The sequence below is a fragment of the Phanerochaete carnosa genome (assembly GCF_000300595.1).
Source record: "Phanerochaete carnosa HHB-10118-sp unplaced genomic scaffold PHACAscaffold_5, whole genome shotgun sequence".
Taxonomy (NCBI): Eukaryota; Fungi; Basidiomycota; class Agaricomycetes; order Polyporales; family Phanerochaetaceae; genus Phanerochaete; species Phanerochaete carnosa.
The window spans coordinates 2,138,261-2,156,937 of NW_006767632.1; the positions used below are offsets into that span (position 1 = coordinate 2,138,261).

The window sequence follows — 18,677 nt, forward strand, 5'->3', positions numbered from 1 at the left end:
CGCAGCCCTCCCGTCCCCATATTACAAGGTGGATCATATGCCCTGCACAAATTCCTTGGGTACAAAACCGACAGCATCTACTGTCGCTCACTCTGCGGGATCCCTCGGATGGGCGAGAGATGCCAACGAATGGCAAGGATTACGTAGCGGCGATGACTGTCAGAGGCGTTCGCAAGGTGTGTCACGCCATTATCGGAAGTACTGGAAGTAGACATTGAATAGCCCCGCAGGTCACCCCCGTGCAGTGGAAAGCATACATGCAGGCCTGCGCGCCAGATGTCGTGGCAGCGTTGTCAGATGTACCCTTCACGCGGCCGCCGTATTCGCAGAAACGAATTACGAAAAGCCTCGAGCGGTCAACTGCTTGGTTGGCGGAAATTTTGCGCTTGCAAGGCGACCCCGACCAAGACCGTCTCAATGTCCTTGTTCATCTTGCTGGCGCTCACGATGCAAGAGCCAGGCAAGCATTCTCTGAAGGGCTTGTAGAAAAGATGTATGGAAAGGATGCCGAACTTGTAGTGCCCTTGAAGACTTTGGACGAAGGGCTTTCGGGGTATATTCTCGATCTCGCACATCTCAAGGCCTCTCTCGCTGGTTCTGGCACTCCCGACCCCCACGAAGTGATGTTCGAGCTATGCAAAGCTTCATTAACGCCTCTTCCCGTGCAGAAGCTACGCATCGCACACACTCCAACATCCCCGCATGAGGCTCTTCGGCTCATTGAAAATGTTGGAATAGATCTCCTGGATGCGCCTTGGGCCCAACAAGCTGCAGATTTAGGAATTGCTCTCGACTTCCGCTTCCCCGTGTCGCCGCTTATTCCGGAACTCGCCCAGGCTTGTTCTCCCCCAGTGCAGAGAGAAGGGAGCGGACGAGATATCGGACACAATCTCTTTAGCAGCGCATATGCTCATGACCACTCGCGGTTCGCCTCGTCATTCTTGGATGCCGCGTTTACGTCCCGGCTACCCGATGGACACGAGGCCAATAGCCTTGTCTGTACATGCATGGCCTGTTCTCCTACCACTACTCCGGAGTGCGTCGCGCACAGCTCAGTCGACAGCCTCGGACCAGCCAACTCGCCGTCGCCGAACTTGCCCTATACCCGTGCTTACGTTCATCACCTGCTGCATACGCATGAGATGTCCTCGCACACGCTACTTGCTATGCACAACCTCACCGTCGTGGACAGATTCTTTGCGGACATTCGCAAGGTTCTCTCCGAACACAACGGGAAACTCCGCTTTCAGGAAGCAGCCAAAAGGTTTCTCGAGGAGTACGACGAGCGATTTGTGGTCTTTGACGAGGCTCGAGCGCAGTGGGCCAAGGTCGAGAGAGAGCGAGGGAAGGGCCGGCTTAATAGAGACAAAGACTCAGATGTAGGTGTCAATGCAGATTAGCTTCGGGGGTCCGTCCTCGAGAGTGCTTGGCATTGATGCAGTACTGTTACAAGTTGTGAATTAATCTACAACAAAGACAGACTCCACACTTTACGCATGTGCGCTCAGCCCGCCTCCAATTGTCGCAACCAGCATCACCACACCAATAACTTGCGCTGCTCGCCAGAACGTGGAAACTCTAGAGACATGGTCCGACTCCGTATGTTTGTGTTGTCTCGAGAAACCCGTCGCTCTCCTCGCGTTTGGGGACAAGAATGGATCTTGGTGATATTGGGGTCCTGCCTGCGAGTGGGTATATGGTGAGGATCGTGGGTGAGAATGCGGAGGCACATGTCTGGAGTGGCTCCATCCTGAAGACGCGGAACCTTGTCGCTGCCATGCGTGTGTCGCACCAGGGTGCCGTCGCGTCTCGTACGCCCAGTAGGCGGATGAGGTCGGTTGTACTGCAGCATGGTGTCGGTTACGTGACGAGCTTTCCTCTAGCATGCGGTCGTAGGCTCGCCTGCGAAGTCGTGACGTGAAGTTGAGATCGCCTGAGAAGCTGAGACGTACGCACCGTTTACGTTCGTCTCCTAAGATGACATACGCTTCACCAACCCTATGAAACTTCTCCTTAGATGCAGGATCCTTGTTCATGTCGGGATGATACATCTTACTGAGCTGCATCTTGCTTGAGCCTGTTCATTTATGAGGTATATGACCAGTGTAATACCTTGTAATAACTGGACTGGGCTCTGATAAGTAATCAAGTCGGTTACAAATGGTACAGTGGTCTGACCTTGATCTGATTCCTTGACGCGTTCTGAGGCAAGGATAGTGTGTCATAGTGTGTGCACCAAGACGTAGATGACTGGAAGCCACGTCTCTGGGAGTGACTAGTGCGCGTGGTCATATACCTGCTCGCCCACCATGCTCGTTCCAACTGGACCTTGGACGAACTTGATAGGTGACGTGCATGGTTAAGACGGGTCGTCATCGGCAACAGACTCGTATTTCAAGCTGAGAGCAGGCACAATTCGGCGGACCAATGAACCCGAAGCTTGCTCGGTAACGTAGAGTGTAAGCGGAAAAGAGGCACAGCCCTAATGTTCAGATTACAGCTAGTCAGGAGTGCCAGACAAATAAATGATTTGACCGGTCCAAGTCACAGTGAGCCGTGGCGCTGATGTCGTGAGGACAAAGCTGAGGTTAGGGTCGACCACGCCAATCCCCCGAGGCGCGCGGGACACAAGCGTGCGGCTTTCGTAAAGCTAGTACATCCCACCTCGACCTCGATTTCCAGACACGCGCCCGGTGCGCGCGAATGATGCGAAGATAGACAATTCTTGCAAGAATCCGCCATACAAAAGAAAGGCCAACATATACCCGCCAGAGCTGGATCGGCTCAAGATGACAGACACTAATACAGCAAACCTCTGCGAGCAGATCATCACGAGAGAGTTTGGGCCACTGACTGCGGTGTGTACGCTAGAATAGCGTTGATGCCACTCTATGCCTGACTGTATACGCTCAGAAAGCTGCCGCGGTACTGCTACATCGAGGCCGTCTCCCGCTAGCTCAAATCATCCGCTTCTCAGGACTGAGGCCTCGGACGGCGCGCACGTGCGTCATTGTGCTCGTGCAGCACAATGTGCTTTGGCATGCGCAGACCGATACCGATGGCGAGGTGCTCGAATTCAACACAGACGAGTGTCTCATGAGGCTAAGATACGGACGCTACGCCTGGCAGGCGGAGCAGTTGTTCGGGAAAGTGGTGCGGATTTGGATCTCATGAGGCCGCGAAGAAAGACTGTTGACGCATTGGTAATCTACCTTTCTTATCACAGGGAGCGGAGATTGTTCAGCTAATTCTGGATAATGGCAAGCTTCGTCGTCCAGATGTCATTTCGCGGCTGTCTATATACGACCCAGTCAAAGGTGTACAAAATCTTGTCCGTAAACGACCAACTTGTTAAATATTGCATAGCGCACTCCCTATACTCTCAGGCCTTTCACAAGTTGGTCGAAGCATCCTACCTCAAGCCTTCCACCGTACTATCACACCAATCTCCGAGAGACAAGCGCATACAATACGGAGCGGAAGAGAAGGCGAAATTATCTGGCTTTCCTACTGCGAAGGAGCTACGCCAGGCAAAAGAGGTGGCAGAAGCGCGACTACGCAGAGAGGAGGAGGAAGCGGAAAAAATTGGAACGGTAAGAGCATCCATTAGCTTGGGAAACCGATATTACATTCAGTTACCCGTAGAAACGCAAAGCGAGAGAGCAGAGGAGCCACAGGCTCAAGAAAGTAACTACTGTTGTGCAATTTTTTCTTGCTCTGTCTAACTTTTTTTTTTTGGCAGCGGAAGACGACCGAGGAAGATGTAGTCGATGTAGGTCGAACTTTCTCGTTTGTGTGGGAATCTGCCTTGATAAATCCTCTAGGACGACGTGTATTTCCGTATAAACTGTGAAAGGTTCAACATCCACGTCCGGAACAAGGTATGTGCTATTGATACGTCCGCAATTAGCCTCCTGCTCAACCGAGGCCAGATTATCGAGGACGCCGTGAGGGAACGTTACAACGATTCGGCGGCCTTAGTCATGCGCGCTGCGTTAAAGTCGACCGAAGCAAAGCAGCTGAAGTTAACAGACGTCCGTTCAGGTACGTTGGCGCCGGCTCCTCTCTTACTTGCTCCGTCGGCTCACTCGAGCTTGTGCTAGACCCAACATCTCTGGCAAATATCGCCACGCATATCTCGGAAGACGAGGATCTTTCAATTGGTCTTGCTATTGGCAAGAGGCCATCGCAGATGGCCATGCTGAAGGATTACTGCGGTATCCTTGCTGCCGCAGACAATCCGACGCCGGCCGGAAAAGCTGCTTCGTTCGTGTCGCTGAATGGATCGAAAGTCCAGGTCGAATTCGAAATCATAGACAACCGTCTGCGGCGACGAATCCTTGAGGCTGTTACTCGTGAACGCTACGGAGACGATGGCGTGAGGATCATTAGCTTGCTACTCAGTACCGGCAAACTGGATGAGAAGCAGGTACGCACTGGGTGATGTGCTCGTTTGCTTCTTGGCTGAGTGGCTTGAGTACAGATATCCAAAACTGGCATGATGGCGCCAAAAGATGTCCGACCGCTATTGTCTGCCATGGCCGCTGACTCGTTGATCAGCCTTCAGGAGGTCCCGAAAAGTGCTGATCGAAATCCTGCACGAACGTTCTTTCTCTGGTCAGTCGGCCTCGTTCATCTTGGCGTAGAGCGTGCTCATTCCTCTCATAGGTACGTGGACCTGCAAAAAGCGTACACCGTCCTCGTGGGAAGTCTGTACAAGACGTTATACAATGTCATAACAAGACGGAAATCGGAACAGGAAGAACCACTGTTGAAGGCGGTGCTGGAGAAGCGGCAGCGGACTGATGTTATGCAGGACGAGGAGCGACTATTGACTCGCAGCGAGCGGGAACTTCTGGCGCAGTGGGAGAAGAAGCGAGAGAAACTTACGGTGCTCGAAATGAGGGTGGAAGAATCAGTGTTTATTCTAAGGGACATGGGTTGTTTCAGCGCTGAGGACGAGTGATCATTGACCTTCCACTGTGCACTTGCCAAGCGATCCAGGCCTATTACATAAGCCAGCGACCCGAGACAATGGCGCAAGAAGACGGAGAAATAGAGTTCATTCAACAAACGCGTTGCCCTGTTCACGTGATCGCTACGCGTTTCGGAGGTATATAATCGGGCGGGTTTTCAACTGCACTCCACCGAACGCTGCCCCCGCTATAAGCTCTAGTTACCCCTCTCTCGCCCCAGCACCCCTTTCTTCTCGCCACCATTAAGGTCGAATTCCTCAAGTCAGTTCTAGCGATGGCCGCCGACGCCCCCGCATCTACCACCACTCCTCGCTCTCGTAGGGTCGCTAACGCTGGTAAGTCCAACATCGCCAAGGACACAAGAAAGACGGCAACAAAGAAGCCCGCTGCGAAGTCGAAGACTATCAAGCCTGCGACTAAGAAGGCCGTCTCTACTAAGGTTACCAAGCCTGCTGCCACCCATCCATCCTGGAAGGACATGATTAAGGTGCGCCTCGTCAGCGTCGTCATCCCCCAGCCAAACGCTCATGTCTTTACCCAGGAATGTATCGTTGCTCACAAGGAAGAATCTCGTCAGGGCGTTTCCCGTTCACTCATCAAGAAGGTTTGTTCTCGTTGCACGCCACATTGACCTTTCGACATCTGATCTCCGCCACCAGTTCGTTGAAGAGAAGTATATCATCAAAATGAACGGTCTCCAGACCTCTCAGCTCAACCGTGCTATTGCCCACGGCGCCGAGGAGGGCATGTTCAACCTCCCCAAGGGCCTGTCTGGCAAAGTCAAGCTCGCATCAAAGAAGACCTCCACCAAGGAGGTTAGTTCACACCGTCATCTACACCACATGGCATTGTCTTGATGTCCGGCATGCAGAATACTAAGCCCCCTGCCAAGAAGGCGGCCGAGAAGAAACCTGCCGCAGCTGATAAGGAAGATATCGAGGAAGAGGAAAAGACTGAGAAGTCAGCTAAGAGAGCTACAAAGAAGCCTGTCCTCAAGTCCTCTGATAAGTCTGCGGCCACCAAGACTACGCCCAAGAAGAGAGCCGCTGCTGTCAAGCCTTCTACGAAGAAGACCTCGTCAACGAAGACGGAGAAGAAGAAGGTTTGTATATGCGTGCTGCCTCGTCTACCTGTGCTAACTAATCTTCCGCAGACCGTGGCTAAGGCTGCCGCCGTGAAGGCCAAGAGGACACCCGCAAAAAAGGCTACTAAGGAGAAGCCGGCCTCCAAGTCAGCTTCCAAGCCCGCGCCCAAGAAGCCCACGTCCAAACCTAAGTCCTTATCGAAGGGAATGTCGGTCTCGACAAACCAGTCGTAATCTGACCGATGTCTGTCTCCATGTCCGGGTTTCTTAGTTCCTGATTCCGTATCTTATTGTACTATGTTACTCTTGGTGTTTCGCATAAGTAGACTCTTCGCTTCATCTACCCATGTTGCTTCCGCGGTACCGTGGTGTATCGTGTATCCAGAACCTACCCTTCGGTGTCTGATATCGCGCTTGTAGTATATCTTCGCTGAATGCTAAGACTCCAATGTAGCATTTTGTCTGCGTTCCTACTTTGCGCTATGAACTTCGCGGGTCGTGCACCGCCTCAAGGACGAATGAAGTGCTCTCAACGATGGCCATTGGCTGCTGTCGGCCGGTAGTCATGTGACACATCTCCCAGTCTCTAGTCTCCCTGGGCCTAGCTTGTCTTGCGCTCGTCCCCCACATCGACGACTTCCTCATAATCCAACCACTTCTCTTTCATGTCATCTGTCTCGCTTTCAGCCGATACGGATAGTCAAAGCATCTGCTAGGCAAAATTTTGTTAAATTTGATCCGTTCATGCTCTCGATGAGCGGCGGCGGTTGACTTCGACAACGCCAGCCGGGCTGCCTCTCCGCGACCTGCGGACGACTTTGACCACTGCCAGACGCGACGTATACGGCGAGTAAGCGCAGATTTTCGATACTCATTTGGCAAAACCATCCTCTGCGGGTGAACTTGGTCCTCCCGAGTTGGCTGTTGTCGCCTCCATAACTGCTGACTTCATAAGTTATACCTATGCTCACGCTTGAGGGGGACGCAGGCGCGATATATAGTATAGGCAACATTCCTGACCCCGGGAGGGTGAGGGGGGAAAGGCCGGAGACCTGCTGGCCATGACAACCGGAAGCATCCCACTGAGTAAGTCGTTCGTTCCAGCACTGTCCACCTTGTTTCCAGTGCTCACCCTCGGCAACATTTGTACTTCAGAACGTGGTATCGTACGCCATATGTCGAGTGCGAAGTCGACGTACGAGCACTGCTGAGTGTTGTCTACTTCTTGGCTGTTGTGCGCCGCATAAGCCGCTCGCTTCGGCCTCCACTTCCGCTCCCTGCCGTCTGCATACCCGGAGATGAGTACTCACTGGGCAGATCAGCTCTCTGAGCACGATAGCACTTTCAACGAGGTCGTCCTGAGCTGTATTGCAATTTTACATGGGATCTGTACAGCCGTCCTCACATCGCCGTTGACCATTTGTTACAAGAGCAATGTGGAAGAACTCAGCCAGACAGTACAAATCCCACAGGTAGAGATCATCGCTCCAGACTTATGTTCAAATACTGACTGAAGCTCATTTGATACTAGGCACAGCCCTCTGTGCGATACGATCTGAATATCGCTCGTACATGAACGGCGTAAGCACGTATGGTAGCAGCACAGCCGGGGCACATAAAGCAAGACCGTACTTCAGCGATTTGGTGATCCTGGTTGCGCTCGTCTCAACGAAGGTACTCCCCACGAAGACAGCACTCGTGGCCGGTAGCCCGCTTTCCCTGGTTAAAACACCTCAAAGTTTTGCAAGGACAAATCCCTATCAGCACCCTTGCCAGCCCTGGACGGATCTGGACATAGGATGACGGATCTGGACATATGATGACGCGCTCTAGATATGAGTTTTCACGTAACTCGAGATGAGTCCTCGAAGTGTTTCACCGTCCCTTGCCCTGCTGACGTTGTGAGCCAGCGACAGGCTACGCAAGGTCGAAGATATTTAAGCTACGCAGGTTCGAACTGGATGGCTGATGACGGAGAGTGTGCCGTGACGAAAAGTGAGTGTACGTGTATTTGTCGTGAGGCTATGCCGGACAGGTGACTCCCAGGCTAAGGTTCGGGTGAGCCGACAGGCAGTCTGCACGCGAAGCGAGACATGCCCGTCCCGCTGAGAGTGGACTTCGCCGGAAGTGTGAGTAGACGGCGACTGGAAGCGGGGGCAAGCTTTTTCGAACGGAGTTGGGGACGGCGATTACGCACGCGGTTCGTCTTAGGCAACCCTTCCAATTCTGGAAGGCTGCCGGCGCCGTCCGGTGATCTGACAGCGCACAAGCTCCGAGACGTGTTGTGCGGGCGTCCGGGGCCATCGACGGCGTCCCCGCCGAGTTCGTCGCCGACAACGTGGTTGGTGGGCGTCGCCGGCGGGAATGTCCCAATCAGGGCTCGCCGAAGGTCGGGACTGCCGCGTTGGGCAGTTCGGAGCTTGGATGGGGAAAAAAGGGGGACTGGTGCGTTTTAGGTTGCGTCATCTAGATCCTTGACTGCGGCCATCAGCTTAGTTCATTTTAGGCACCGCCAGGCTCGCCGCGCGGTTACCAATGTCACAAAGTCTCGCGTCTCTTTCCCCTTCTTGCCCTCTCCTACCAACTGCACCTGCCCCCTCTCTGTCCGCCCATCCGCTTGCCCATCCTCTGTCTACTGCCAACTAATACTCACACACGACGAACATTCTTATCGCTGGACGACGACCTCGAACACGACACTACCCCTTCTTAATGATCTGCGCCGCATGCTCTCTGTCGTCGCCACTCCAGCCCTCCCCGAATCTGGCTCAAACCATCAGGCTCCCTCCCAGCATCAGTATGGGACTAGAATACGATCCAACTCTGTAATAAAACCTTCCCCACGTCTCCGCCAGTCACCAGATCCTCTTCCACGACGTATCAAGCCCGCTCCCGTCGCGAAGGCCAAGGCTTCGGTGATGTCGAAAGAGCCCACACCCGTACAGATGCCTATGTTCCCGCCTGCCAACGTCATGCTGCACTCAGACGATGCAACCAGCAAGGTGTTTTTGGCTATCGGTCGTTCCTTCGTCTCAGTCGTATGTCTTGGTCGTTTTGGTCGTCTAACGAACTGCGCTTAACGCTTTCCTCAGGATAATAAAGCAATGACTATCAAGGACCTTGCAGAGATGACCATGAAGTTTGGTCTCGTGTGCCAAAAGTACGTATCAATCCTTTGTGAGCACGATCTGAGTGTGATATATCATTACTCCAGTGTGTCTGCTGCTGGCCAGGCCATCACGACGTACATTCGCAATCACCTCCAGCGGTGTGAAATCCAGAAGGACCACCCGCTGCTCTTGCGCCACGTTCTTTCTGGGACCCCTTCTGACGACGACCTTGTATCCGCTCTGTATTCCCGCTCTGGCGGCGCTCATTGTTCTCTATCTCCTGGCGAGAAACGCGTCACCAACTTCCGTCGTGGTACCGTTGTATGGTACTTGAGCAGAGCGACTGGCATACCTTGCCCCTTCTCACGTGCGGGTATTCGCCTATGCGACTACACTGAGAATGGTAAGGTCGGCATCACTGTCAATCCTGGAAAGGAGAGGAAGCGCGAGCGAGATCGTATGCGACGGGCAGAACAGTCTGGACAAAAGCGCAAGCGCCTTCCAAGAGCCTGCGCCGCGAGACCAGGCTCAGATTCAGAATCCTCTGAAGAGGAAGAACAACCTCCGCCGAAAGTCAAGCTTATGTTGCGACTCAAACCATCCCTTGCGTATAGCTCGAGCGCTTCTCCTTCCCTGGCGCAGTCGTCGTCGCCTTCCGATATCGTGGACTTGTCGACGGAGCCTGACTTGGACGACGAAATTACATCTGATTCCTCTTTGGATGATGAAGAGCCTACGCAAGCGGTTTCGTTGCCGTACCCTGTCTATCCCCGGCCACCGCCAGGCACCTGTGCTTCTATCGGTGATGCCTCACCTTCATTCCCACCAGTCCCTTTCTGCGCGGCATCTCCGTATAGCGACCGGTCGTGGCGTTCGCCTTCCATTCCGTGTAGTGCAACCTCGGCGTCACCCCCGCCTGACTCGGAAATGGAGGAAGAGGAAGAGGAGGACGAGGACGAGGACGAGGAGGAGGCTGAAGAAGCGGAGCTAGAACAGGAAAATGATGACGAAGACGTTGACATGACCGCAATGGAGAGTTCTTCATTCACACACGACCCTGCCGGATACGACTCGCCAGCTTGGGAAGATGAGGACGACCTCGACCTGGATGACGACTACGACACTCAGTGGGGTGAAAGTCCTGGACCGACATCTCCGCCTGCACATTTCGAAGATGATATCCAAGTCAAACAGGAGCCGCAAGACGTTGGTAGCATTCTCGCTGCGTGGGAACATGAGGAGAATCTTGCTACTCAGGCGCATGTATTAGATATCGTCGCGAAGGCTTGTGCCAGCCAATATGTCCCTCCCGAGGTCAAGACCGAAGAGGATGAATCGTGGCTCTGGCACAACTTCCGCAGTCCTTGCGATGAGTTTGTCTATACCGTGGATGGGGATACCATGCGCATCAAACAGGAGGAGGAGGAGATCATGTTACCGCCGATGGAATACGACCCAACATCCCCCATCTTATCCCCAGCAACGGCCTACTCTTCCCTACCTGCGTCTTCTACCCCGTATGATTCTCCGGTGGTCGAGAGCTGTACGCCATCACGATACTTCACTGAGCCACCATGGCAGGATGTCGAGTTGCTCGGGCCTGATAGCGTCAAGCTTAAAGATTTGGACGACGGAATTTGGCAGATCGAGAGCTCCAAGCAAGACCGAAAGTCACGTGCAGACGTTGTGAAGTCGGATGCTCCTGCGCCTTGCCTGCGTCCGGCACAACCAGTAGAGCCTCATAAGATACACGAGAGATTGGTTATCATCACGCGATCTCAAACGCCCCCTACTGATGCCTCAGAATCCTCATCCGAAAGGGAAAACTCCAGGGATTCCGTCGCCTCTATAAGCTCAAGCGCGTCCCAAGCGAAAGCTGGGGATAGCTGCTCAGCGTCCACGTCTTCTCGGCCTGTGGTTGTGCGCACATGTGAGCCATGTAATCCGTCTGTATGTGCCACGGAGCTTGAAGGTACGGTTGTGCTGATCGCCTCGCCCGAAACACGTTTTGCTGACATGGTATTCCCCCTAGGCATACCTGTGTACGAGATCACCCTCGGCTCATCGGTGTTCCTCCGCAGAGTGGACACGGATTTTGTCAACATCAGTCCCATGCTGTGCTTCTTCGACATGTCCGCCCCAGACATGTCGGCAACACAATGGCCAGTCTTGGTTAACAGAGGCAGCCTTGCAGTATGTGGGACGTGGGTCCCGCTCGCGTCTGCACAGACGCTATTCCGCGATCAAGACTCGCTCAGCGTGTTCCTTTCCGACGATCTGCATCAACGATTCCCACCAGCGCTCCAGGATTTCCACACGTCCAGCTCACATGAACGCTCGCTCGTGCGCTTTGGCCCCAACTTTCAATCTACGCAGGAGGCGAAAAAGCAGTTCCTTGGCTCTTTCCGCGTGGAGCTTCCCGCACGTCCCGTGTACAATTTAGCGGGTGAGGAAGAGGATCCTATTCCAGAGTCGCCGTGGGACGCACACTGGCATCTTCTGCATCTGCAGGACACCCCCCTTCCAGCGCCAGAAGAAGCTCAGGAGGTGCCGGAGACCCCTTTGAGCCCTGCCGAAGAGGAGATGTTCCATGTGCTGTGCTCCATACCCGACTGGGAAGACTCTGAGAGCCCAGCGTCTCCACCGCCGCCGCCTCCAGCTTCCTTACCTCTCCAACCATTGCTTTCCCCCCCACAACCCATCGAGACGCCTCGTACCGAAGCCGTCCCTTGTCGAGAACGTCCATTGCGGCGATCTAGACGGGTGATCCCCGGCGTCGTCAATCGGCCCCGCACACGTTCAGTGGCGAAGACTTCTAAATCCAAGAACGCCTGAACCTCGAAACAAGGTGTTACATTTTGCATCACTCACGCACGTACTTTCGATCTTCATGACAAACTCACGACTCTTCGATAGACCTAGTATTAAGTATGGTGTATTTCTTGGTACTCCAACCCGCCGCTGGACTGGCCATGCCCGTCGAGGCTCAGACATCATTCCTTTGACTTGCTCTACGATGGACAACGCATGCAATTTGCAGTCTGGCGGATTCCGACGCGCTGATACCCCTGTTTCACGCGATGGCATCGCATGCAATGGCGAACGGTGCTGTCGTCCTCATGTTGCAGTTGTAAATCGTAGCATAAATCCGTATGCTATACATATGCGTATGCCAATAGTCAGCCTGCTTAGTAGGTAGCGTAGGATATCGTCTGAACAATCGTGTACAGAATAAACGACTAGTTCATGCCATTACCGAGCGATTTGCGAAGCGCCTGGAGTGATACGTGTGAGTCTGAACGCTCCTCTCGCTTGTGGTGTGCTCGCTGGCACCAGGCCTGGCACGGCGAAACGAGGGCCTTGAAAAATTGAGTATGTGTCGCGGGATATATGTGGCAGAGTTGGGAGTGGTTGATATACGTTTGAGCAAGAACAAGGCATGACTTCGCAGCGGCGGAGTTTGGATGCGTCTGAGAAACCCCTCAGGTGCTTGCATTCGAGCTTGCTCCCGACCACCACTCTACTTAGTCCACTATTTACTGGAGTCCACCCTACTGTAGTAGTCCTGGGCAGTCTCTTTCCTACGCCCTTCAAAATTCGTTGCTTTTTTTGCTGAAAATCCTGCATAGTTCACGACCGTCCTGCTCATAGTTACCCACGTCGCTCTCAATCGGACTCCCGGCCTTTGGTTCACACCGCTCGGTTCGCTTTCGCAGTTGGCACGGTGCTGCTATCCAACATTCAGTAATACCTAATCGCACCCATCTCTTCAAAGCCTATAATGTCACTCTCCGCCTCGGATAACAACGGCTCCTTTTCCAGAGTCTCATCTGGGAAGACGCCCCCTCCAGCCCCTTCTGCTGCTTATGCGAAGAGGTGCGCTACCATGTTACCGCTGCTTAAATCATCTGACACTCCCAGCAGAGCTCGCGAGATGGAGGCAGAGGAACGGATTGGTGCCAGATATCGGCCCCCTGCGCTGCGCGCCTTGGCTTCAGGCGGCGACCCTTCTAATGAACCCCCACCTTCCAGTACTACTCCAGGAGATGCTTCTACTCTTCCCCCAACCAATTTCCCCACGGGATTCAGGAGGGCCAGGGCTGGGACCTTACCCTCTAACGTCCAGCTTGCTGCCCAGCGATTCGCGGCTGCGTCCGGCAATCTCAGCAGTGCTGCTCCATCCACCGAGTCTTTCTCCGAGCAATTGCAGCAGAGAGGGCAAGGCATTGGTTCCACCGCACCGGTACGACCCAGTCTGCGTCACTCAGCCTCAGTCGCGTCTTCTGCTGCTTCGTCAGCTCTCACGGAGCGCAACAGTCGTCTCAGATCTGGGTCATTGACACTTCCCACTGGCGGATTGTCCAACGCATTCGGGCCTTCCATATTCTCATCATCATGGCTGTCCTCCCGGAACGCCAACGGCCTGCCCGTCCTCGATGATGTGCACTCGATCGCGTCGATGGAGTCTGGCAACGACGATTTTGATGTCCACACGCTCGACTATCTTGGCTTGGATGATACCCTCCGCCCGCCCCCGGCCGCTACCATCACAGAGTTGCGCACGCAAGCCCAAGCTGCTATCGCGGGCAATCTTGCCACAAACCCGTCTCGCCTTCGTGCCACTACCGTCTCTCATCCGTATCGTTTGGGATCTTCCGCCGGGGCATCGCTCCTTTCTACCCCCGATGCCGAAGAAGAGCAGGACATGTACAACCAGGAGTTGTACCATAGTCAGAGTCTCGATCAGTATGACGATGGTGGCTCTGCCAACTACCTTTCCGCCGGCTACGTAGCCAAAGGTTTCAAAAGTTCTGAGCATCTCAGCGCTGGACTTAACTCCCGTCCTCGTGCCATTTCAGTAGGCAATCTCGACGACCCCTCACGTGCTTTGCATCGCCGCGTCGCTGGTGGTGATCTCAGCCCATCGCCGTATGCGTCGGATTTGTCGTCCGCCGCGCTTGGTTCTGGTAGCCTCACTCCTGGCATTTTACGTTCCGAGCAGCTGAATATGCGTGCTGGAGCAGGACCTTCCGTTCATTTTAATGCTGGCGACATTCCCAGTAGCCGTGCATCGCCATATTTGGCTGCACCGAATAGCCAGGGTCGCTCGATCTCCCCCAAGAGCTCGGACAATGCGGCGACGCAGATGCAAACACCGACGCGCTCGCTATGGATCGGCAATCTTGATAGCTCGGTAACTAGCGAGCAGCTTATCCATGTGTTCGCTCCCTACGGAGCTATAGAGAGTTTGCGCTTACTACCAGAGAAGGTGGGCACCAGCACTTGCCTCGCGCTGTCACTCTAACAAAAAAACTTAGGAGTGTGGATTCGTCAACTTTGTCGACCAAGCCGATGCTATTCGCGCAAAGGATGATGTCCTTAACCGCCTTGGCGGCGATATTGGTATGCCCAACGGTCAAACTGTCCGCATCGGCTTCGGTAAAGCAGACAGCGCTCCCGTTGCGCCTGCTAAGGGAACGAATCTCAACAGCCCCGTTGCCACCTCTCCCGGTGGTAACGTCAGCAAAAACGCGAGCAACGCAGGCCTCGCCGGCATGGACGCACAACTCCAATCCACCCCGACTCGTGCGCTTTGGATCGGTTCCATTCCGTCTACGACGACTCCCGCGACTATCCTTAGCGTTTTCAGTCCTTTCGGCCCGATCGAATCTGCGCGTGTGCTCACCCACAAGAACTGCGGTTTCAGTACGTTCCTGCTTTGATCGCTCGGCGGTTGAAGCTAACTAACGTTCCCAGTCAACTTCGAGCGTTTGGACGATGCTGTTAGAGCTAGGAAGGCACTCAATGGTCGCGATGTTTTGGGTAGCGATGTCGGTGCCATCCGTATCGGTTTCGCGAAGGTCCCGGTCAAGAACGGCCAAGAGGGAACCGGTCAAGAGGAGGGCGCTGCACCCAACGTCCAAGGCGTCGGCGATCTAAGCGTTGGGGCGACTATTCATGCGCTTCGCAATATCAAGGGCGCGTCCACAATACCGGTTGATCAGCAAGTTTTGAGTGGCAACATTGAGAACTACCGCTCTAACCTTCTTTTGAGCATGATTGGATCCGGTTTGCACAATACTCAGCTTGATGCCGTGAACAAGGCTGCGGGCTGGCAGGCCTCCGTCACCGAACAGCAGATGATTATGAGAGAGTTGAGTGGAGGTGCAGCGGACGCCGAGCCCGACGTCCAAGCACTTGCAGGCGAGTGTCATTCCTTCTTGTGGAGTGGCTGTGGGCTGACGCCACGTAGAGTTCCGCCCGCCCACCATGTACTATACTACTATCCCGTTGGTCTCGGAGAGGTCGCACAACAGGCGTTGGGATGCATCCAAACTGCGCGAGCTCCGCAAGCGTCTGGACGCCAGCAACATCACCGTGGAGGAGATAGACAACGTCGCGGCTGATTTTCTCGATGGCGAGATAGTGGATCTTGCCTCGGATTGGCTGGGTAACACGGTAAATACTTCCGAAGGACCTTGAAGACTGCACCAGCTGACGTGTTTGTCTCCAGGTCGTTCAAAAGTTATTCGAGAAGTGTTCTGCCGGGACTCGTCTTGCCATGCTGGAGCGCCTCTCCCCTCATCTCGCAATGATCGGTATCCATAAGAACGGTACTTGGGCGGCCCAAAAGATTATAGAATGCGTGCAGACACCGGAGGAGGTGGCCCTTATTACACAAAACCTCCGGCCGTACGTACCGCCGTTGTTGTTGGACCAATTTGGTAACTATGTTGTACAGTAGGTGCTAGTCTGTCCCAGCCTCTTGAGCTTGCTAACCTGTACACACGCTAGATGTTGCCTTCGCTTTGGCTCCCCTGCGACCGATTTCTTGTTCGAGGCTATGGTTGACCGTCTATGGGAGGTCGCACAGGGACGTTTTGGTGCTCGCAGTATGAGAGCTTGTTTGGAAAGCTCTCACATCACTGTGAGCCAGCAACGCAAGACCGCGACCGCTGTCATCCTCAATTCGATCCCACTCGCGACCAACCCAAATGGCGCTCTCCTATTGACTTGGTTGCTCGATACCTCCAACTTCCCGTCGCGTTATAGCCTGCTGGCGCCCCGTTTTACACCCCATCTGTCACACCTCTGCACGCACAAGCTGGCTTCCTTGACTGTCCTCAGGATCGTCAACCAAAAGGTGGAACCCGAGGCATCTGCTCAGGTTGTGGAGGCACTCTTCCAGTCTCTGAACGACCATGTCCTCACCGACGTCCTCGGCGACCAAGTCAACGGTGTCGCTGTTGTTCACAAGATCTTGACAAGCCCTTTCGTCAGCCCGGAGCAGCGTCCTGCTTATGTCGAAGCCACCAAGCGTGTGCTCATCGAGTTGAAGGTGATTGCAACTCAGGCGTACCGCCGTCTCATCGAGGAAGTCGGCCTTCCTGTGCCCAACCTGCAGCCCACGTATTCTACGAACGTGCCCCAACCTACGAAGACGAAGTACAACAACCAGAATAACTTTGGTGTTCCTGGCTTGCCTGCCGGTTATCCTTCGACCGATCAGGGATTAGCTTCCATGATGGCTGCGCTGCAAATGGGTGGTCAAAATGCGGCTGCGGCTCCCCCTCGCCTCCAGATTGACCCTGCATATGGCCAAGCGCAGCCTCAAAACGGCAATCGCGCTCGTAGCTCCAACCCCTCGACGGCATTCTCGCCTTCTACTGATCCTTTCAACCCCTTTGCCATGCGCTCTCCTGATCCTGGCACCCCAAGGAACGGGGCGGGGCGCCGCAACGCGTCTGCTCCTGCACAGGCGAACAACGCGATGCCATTCGGTGCACAGTCGCCTAGCCTCACACAGGCTGCGAATATGCTGAACATGACCCCGGCTACATCGTACAACGCGCTGCCAACCCCGCAGTCGGTTCCTCCTCAGCTCTACCAGGCCTATTTGTATCAAATGTACCAACAGAATTCTCCCAACCTGGGTACCTATCACACATAACGTCGTCGCACATCTTCACGGATCATTCCTGGGATTTGGTCATGAAATAACACGAACTTTCCTTCGCAGGCATCAATCATCACTTCCGATCCAACTGGCTCCGCTCGCTTCCATCCTCGATCTCTGTCTGTCTCTTTGCGTGTTCTTCCTCCGTGTGGGTTAACCCGCGGTGCTCAGAAGCACCTACATTATACCCTCTGTTACTCACTCTCGGCCTCAATATCCCCTCCTATGCTCGCAGCGCACACCTCCATCGTTACGTTAGGCAGGGACGATCGTAACTTGCAAGCTCACGCTCACGCCTTTCTTACCACTAAAAGTCGCAAACATGATTTACACGCACGGTTGGAGACCCCTATCGGTTACTGTGCGATCGAACGACCATCGTTTGTCTTGCAGGATTGCGCGGGGTGGATGGCTGGGTTATATCTGTTGATGACATTTTCTGAGATTATTCCACAATGTCTTTTTGTTTCTCGTCTCTGAACGTTTTCCGTCCTCTCTCCTTTCAATGTCTGCTATGACAATGTATAATATGGGATGACTACGTATCAGCCAAGCCTAAGAAATGTATAGAGGATTTCCTGTCGTGCAACATCCCTAACAGGTCGAATAGCCCAAGATAGAATGGTCGTCAGCGTGTTCGGGACCACGAGCAGCCCTTCGGAAGGGACACAGTAGGAACGTTTGCGCTGAGAAGTGGTACTCAAGGATACGTGACTTGGCTCAGTCGAACCTTTCACGATTGCAGCCCGGGCCCACGCCACATCGCCTAAACGTCTAGTGAAAATTCGGTATGACTGCTACATCTGCTTGACCCACCTTCATCGTGGTGACTTCAGAGCCATCATCCTTGAGTATCCTCTTCACAGAAGCGGGGTCCACGGTGGGCGTATTCACATAGCGAGCAAGACCTTCAAGCTTACTAACGTCGATGTCATACCGCTTTGCCAATTTCTCGAGTTGCTCTTGGCTTTTCACAGATTTACGCTCTTCCAGCAGATCACTAAGGGCCCCAGCGAAGAGATGGCCCTTTGCAGGCTGAGAGGTACGCGCCTCCAACTCTGATTGGAGTCGCGCTTGGTATACACGGTTTGCATGGTCAACGGCCTGACAGAAATGAGCCCGACGTGGATTACTGCGATAGATGTCCTTGAAGGCTTACAGGTCGTATGGTCTGCATGTGGTGGTCGACCTTAACAGGGCCGAGTTGGCTCAGTTTCTGGAGGAAGTGCGGGTCCCGTGCGTCTTGTTCAATGGCTAACTTCCGCGCGACCCGCGCCGGACGTGTGGGTGTTGGCCCAGTCACAATACTCGGGGCGACAAAAGGGCGTACCTGCAGTCCTAGTATCGCTAGCCTCCGATGGTCTTGCTATCGAACCTGGCCCCGGCGGCTCCGGGTTTTCTCCATAACCAGGTGTACGTGCCCCCGCCCATGATGGCTTGGGCTTCGTTGTCGTCTTGGGTAGTTGACGTGCAGCCTTTGATGATGCCGAACCCATCTTCGAGGCCGTCCAGAGTGGTGATGAAGATATGAGGTAACGGAGTTCCGATTG

At 54.2% G+C, this 18,677-nt stretch overlaps 5 protein-coding genes across 5 annotated transcripts; all 5 read left to right on the forward strand.

The window, feature by feature from the left end:
- Window positions 1-223: 223 nt before the first annotated feature.
- On the forward strand, window positions 224-2,132 carry PHACADRAFT_256422 (uncharacterized protein). The gene has a single exon (XM_007395905.1). It carries the CDS (start codon window positions 258-260, stop codon window positions 1,398-1,400), a length of 1,143 nt encoding a protein of 380 aa, XP_007395967.1. The 5' UTR covers window positions 224-257; the 3' UTR covers window positions 1,401-2,132.
- A 520-nt stretch (window positions 2,133-2,652) lies between these two features.
- PHACADRAFT_121372 (uncharacterized protein) lies at window positions 2,653-5,077 on the forward strand. Its single transcript, XM_007395906.1, has 11 exons — window positions 2,653-2,858; window positions 2,914-3,153; window positions 3,227-3,317; window positions 3,367-3,593; window positions 3,646-3,687; window positions 3,743-3,772; window positions 3,825-3,881; window positions 3,933-4,044; window positions 4,104-4,429; window positions 4,484-4,617; window positions 4,669-5,077. Exons 1-11 carry the CDS (start codon window positions 2,790-2,792, stop codon window positions 4,964-4,966), a joined length of 1,626 nt encoding a protein of 541 aa, XP_007395968.1. The 5' UTR covers window positions 2,653-2,789; the 3' UTR covers window positions 4,967-5,077.
- A 124-nt stretch (window positions 5,078-5,201) lies between these two features.
- On the forward strand, window positions 5,202-6,492 carry PHACADRAFT_256423 (uncharacterized protein). Its single transcript, XM_007395907.1, has 5 exons — window positions 5,202-5,463; window positions 5,518-5,580; window positions 5,636-5,791; window positions 5,848-6,078; window positions 6,130-6,492. The coding sequence occupies exons 1-5, from the start codon at window positions 5,251-5,253 to the stop codon at window positions 6,292-6,294; spliced, it is 828 nt and encodes a 275-aa protein (XP_007395969.1). The 5' UTR covers window positions 5,202-5,250; the 3' UTR covers window positions 6,295-6,492.
- A 603-nt stretch (window positions 6,493-7,095) lies between these two features.
- On the forward strand, window positions 7,096-12,418 carry PHACADRAFT_256425 (uncharacterized protein). Its single transcript, XM_007395908.1, has 8 exons — window positions 7,096-7,146; window positions 7,216-7,532; window positions 7,592-8,055; window positions 8,107-8,505; window positions 8,567-9,098; window positions 9,153-9,220; window positions 9,275-11,142; window positions 11,203-12,418. Exons 5-8 carry the CDS (start codon window positions 8,787-8,789, stop codon window positions 12,003-12,005), a joined length of 3,051 nt encoding a protein of 1,016 aa, XP_007395970.1. The 5' UTR covers window positions 7,096-7,146; window positions 7,216-7,532; window positions 7,592-8,055; window positions 8,107-8,505; window positions 8,567-8,786; the 3' UTR covers window positions 12,006-12,418.
- A 274-nt stretch (window positions 12,419-12,692) lies between these two features.
- On the forward strand, window positions 12,693-18,543 carry PHACADRAFT_256428 (uncharacterized protein). Its single transcript, XM_007395909.1, has 10 exons — window positions 12,693-13,046; window positions 13,095-14,439; window positions 14,489-14,876; window positions 14,928-15,374; window positions 15,424-15,629; window positions 15,685-15,911; window positions 15,966-17,893; window positions 17,944-18,231; window positions 18,287-18,381; window positions 18,458-18,543. The coding sequence occupies exons 1-7, from the start codon at window positions 12,952-12,954 to the stop codon at window positions 17,119-17,121; spliced, it is 3,864 nt and encodes a 1,287-aa protein (XP_007395971.1). The 5' UTR covers window positions 12,693-12,951; the 3' UTR covers window positions 17,122-17,893; window positions 17,944-18,231; window positions 18,287-18,381; window positions 18,458-18,543.
- The last annotated feature ends 134 nt before the right edge of the window (window positions 18,544-18,677 follow it).

Coding starts and splice junctions, on each gene's coding strand:
- PHACADRAFT_256423 (XM_007395907.1), top strand. CDS start 5,251: ATGGCCGCCGACGCCCCCGCATCTACCACCACTCCTCGCTCTCGTAGG. Junction 5,464..5,517: donor CCTGGAAGGACATGATTAAG/GTGCGCCTCGTC, acceptor GTCTTTACCCAG/GAATGTATCGTTGCTCACAA. Junction 6,079..6,129: donor CGAAGACGGAGAAGAAGAAG/GTTTGTATATGC, acceptor AATCTTCCGCAG/ACCGTGGCTAAGGCTGCCGC.
- PHACADRAFT_256425 (XM_007395908.1), top strand. CDS start 8,787: ATGCTCTCTGTCGTCGCCACTCCAGCCCTCCCCGAATCTGGCTCAAAC. Junction 9,099..9,152: donor GTCGTTCCTTCGTCTCAGTC/GTATGTCTTGGT, acceptor CGCTTTCCTCAG/GATAATAAAGCAATGACTAT. Junction 9,221..9,274: donor TTTGGTCTCGTGTGCCAAAA/GTACGTATCAAT, acceptor TCATTACTCCAG/TGTGTCTGCTGCTGGCCAGG.
- PHACADRAFT_256428 (XM_007395909.1), top strand. CDS start 12,952: ATGTCACTCTCCGCCTCGGATAACAACGGCTCCTTTTCCAGAGTCTCA. Junction 13,047..13,094: donor TCTGCTGCTTATGCGAAGAG/GTGCGCTACCAT, acceptor CACTCCCAGCAG/AGCTCGCGAGATGGAGGCAG. Junction 15,375..15,423: donor CGACGTCCAAGCACTTGCAG/GCGAGTGTCATT, acceptor GACGCCACGTAG/AGTTCCGCCCGCCCACCATG.
- PHACADRAFT_121372 (XM_007395906.1), top strand. CDS start 2,790: ATGACAGACACTAATACAGCAAACCTCTGCGAGCAGATCATCACGAGA. Junction 3,318..3,366: donor TATATACGACCCAGTCAAAG/GTGTACAAAATC, acceptor AATATTGCATAG/CGCACTCCCTATACTCTCAG. Junction 3,688..3,742: donor GGAGCCACAGGCTCAAGAAA/GTAACTACTGTT, acceptor TTTTTTTGGCAG/CGGAAGACGACCGAGGAAGA.
- PHACADRAFT_256422 (XM_007395905.1), top strand. CDS start 258: ATGCAGGCCTGCGCGCCAGATGTCGTGGCAGCGTTGTCAGATGTACCC.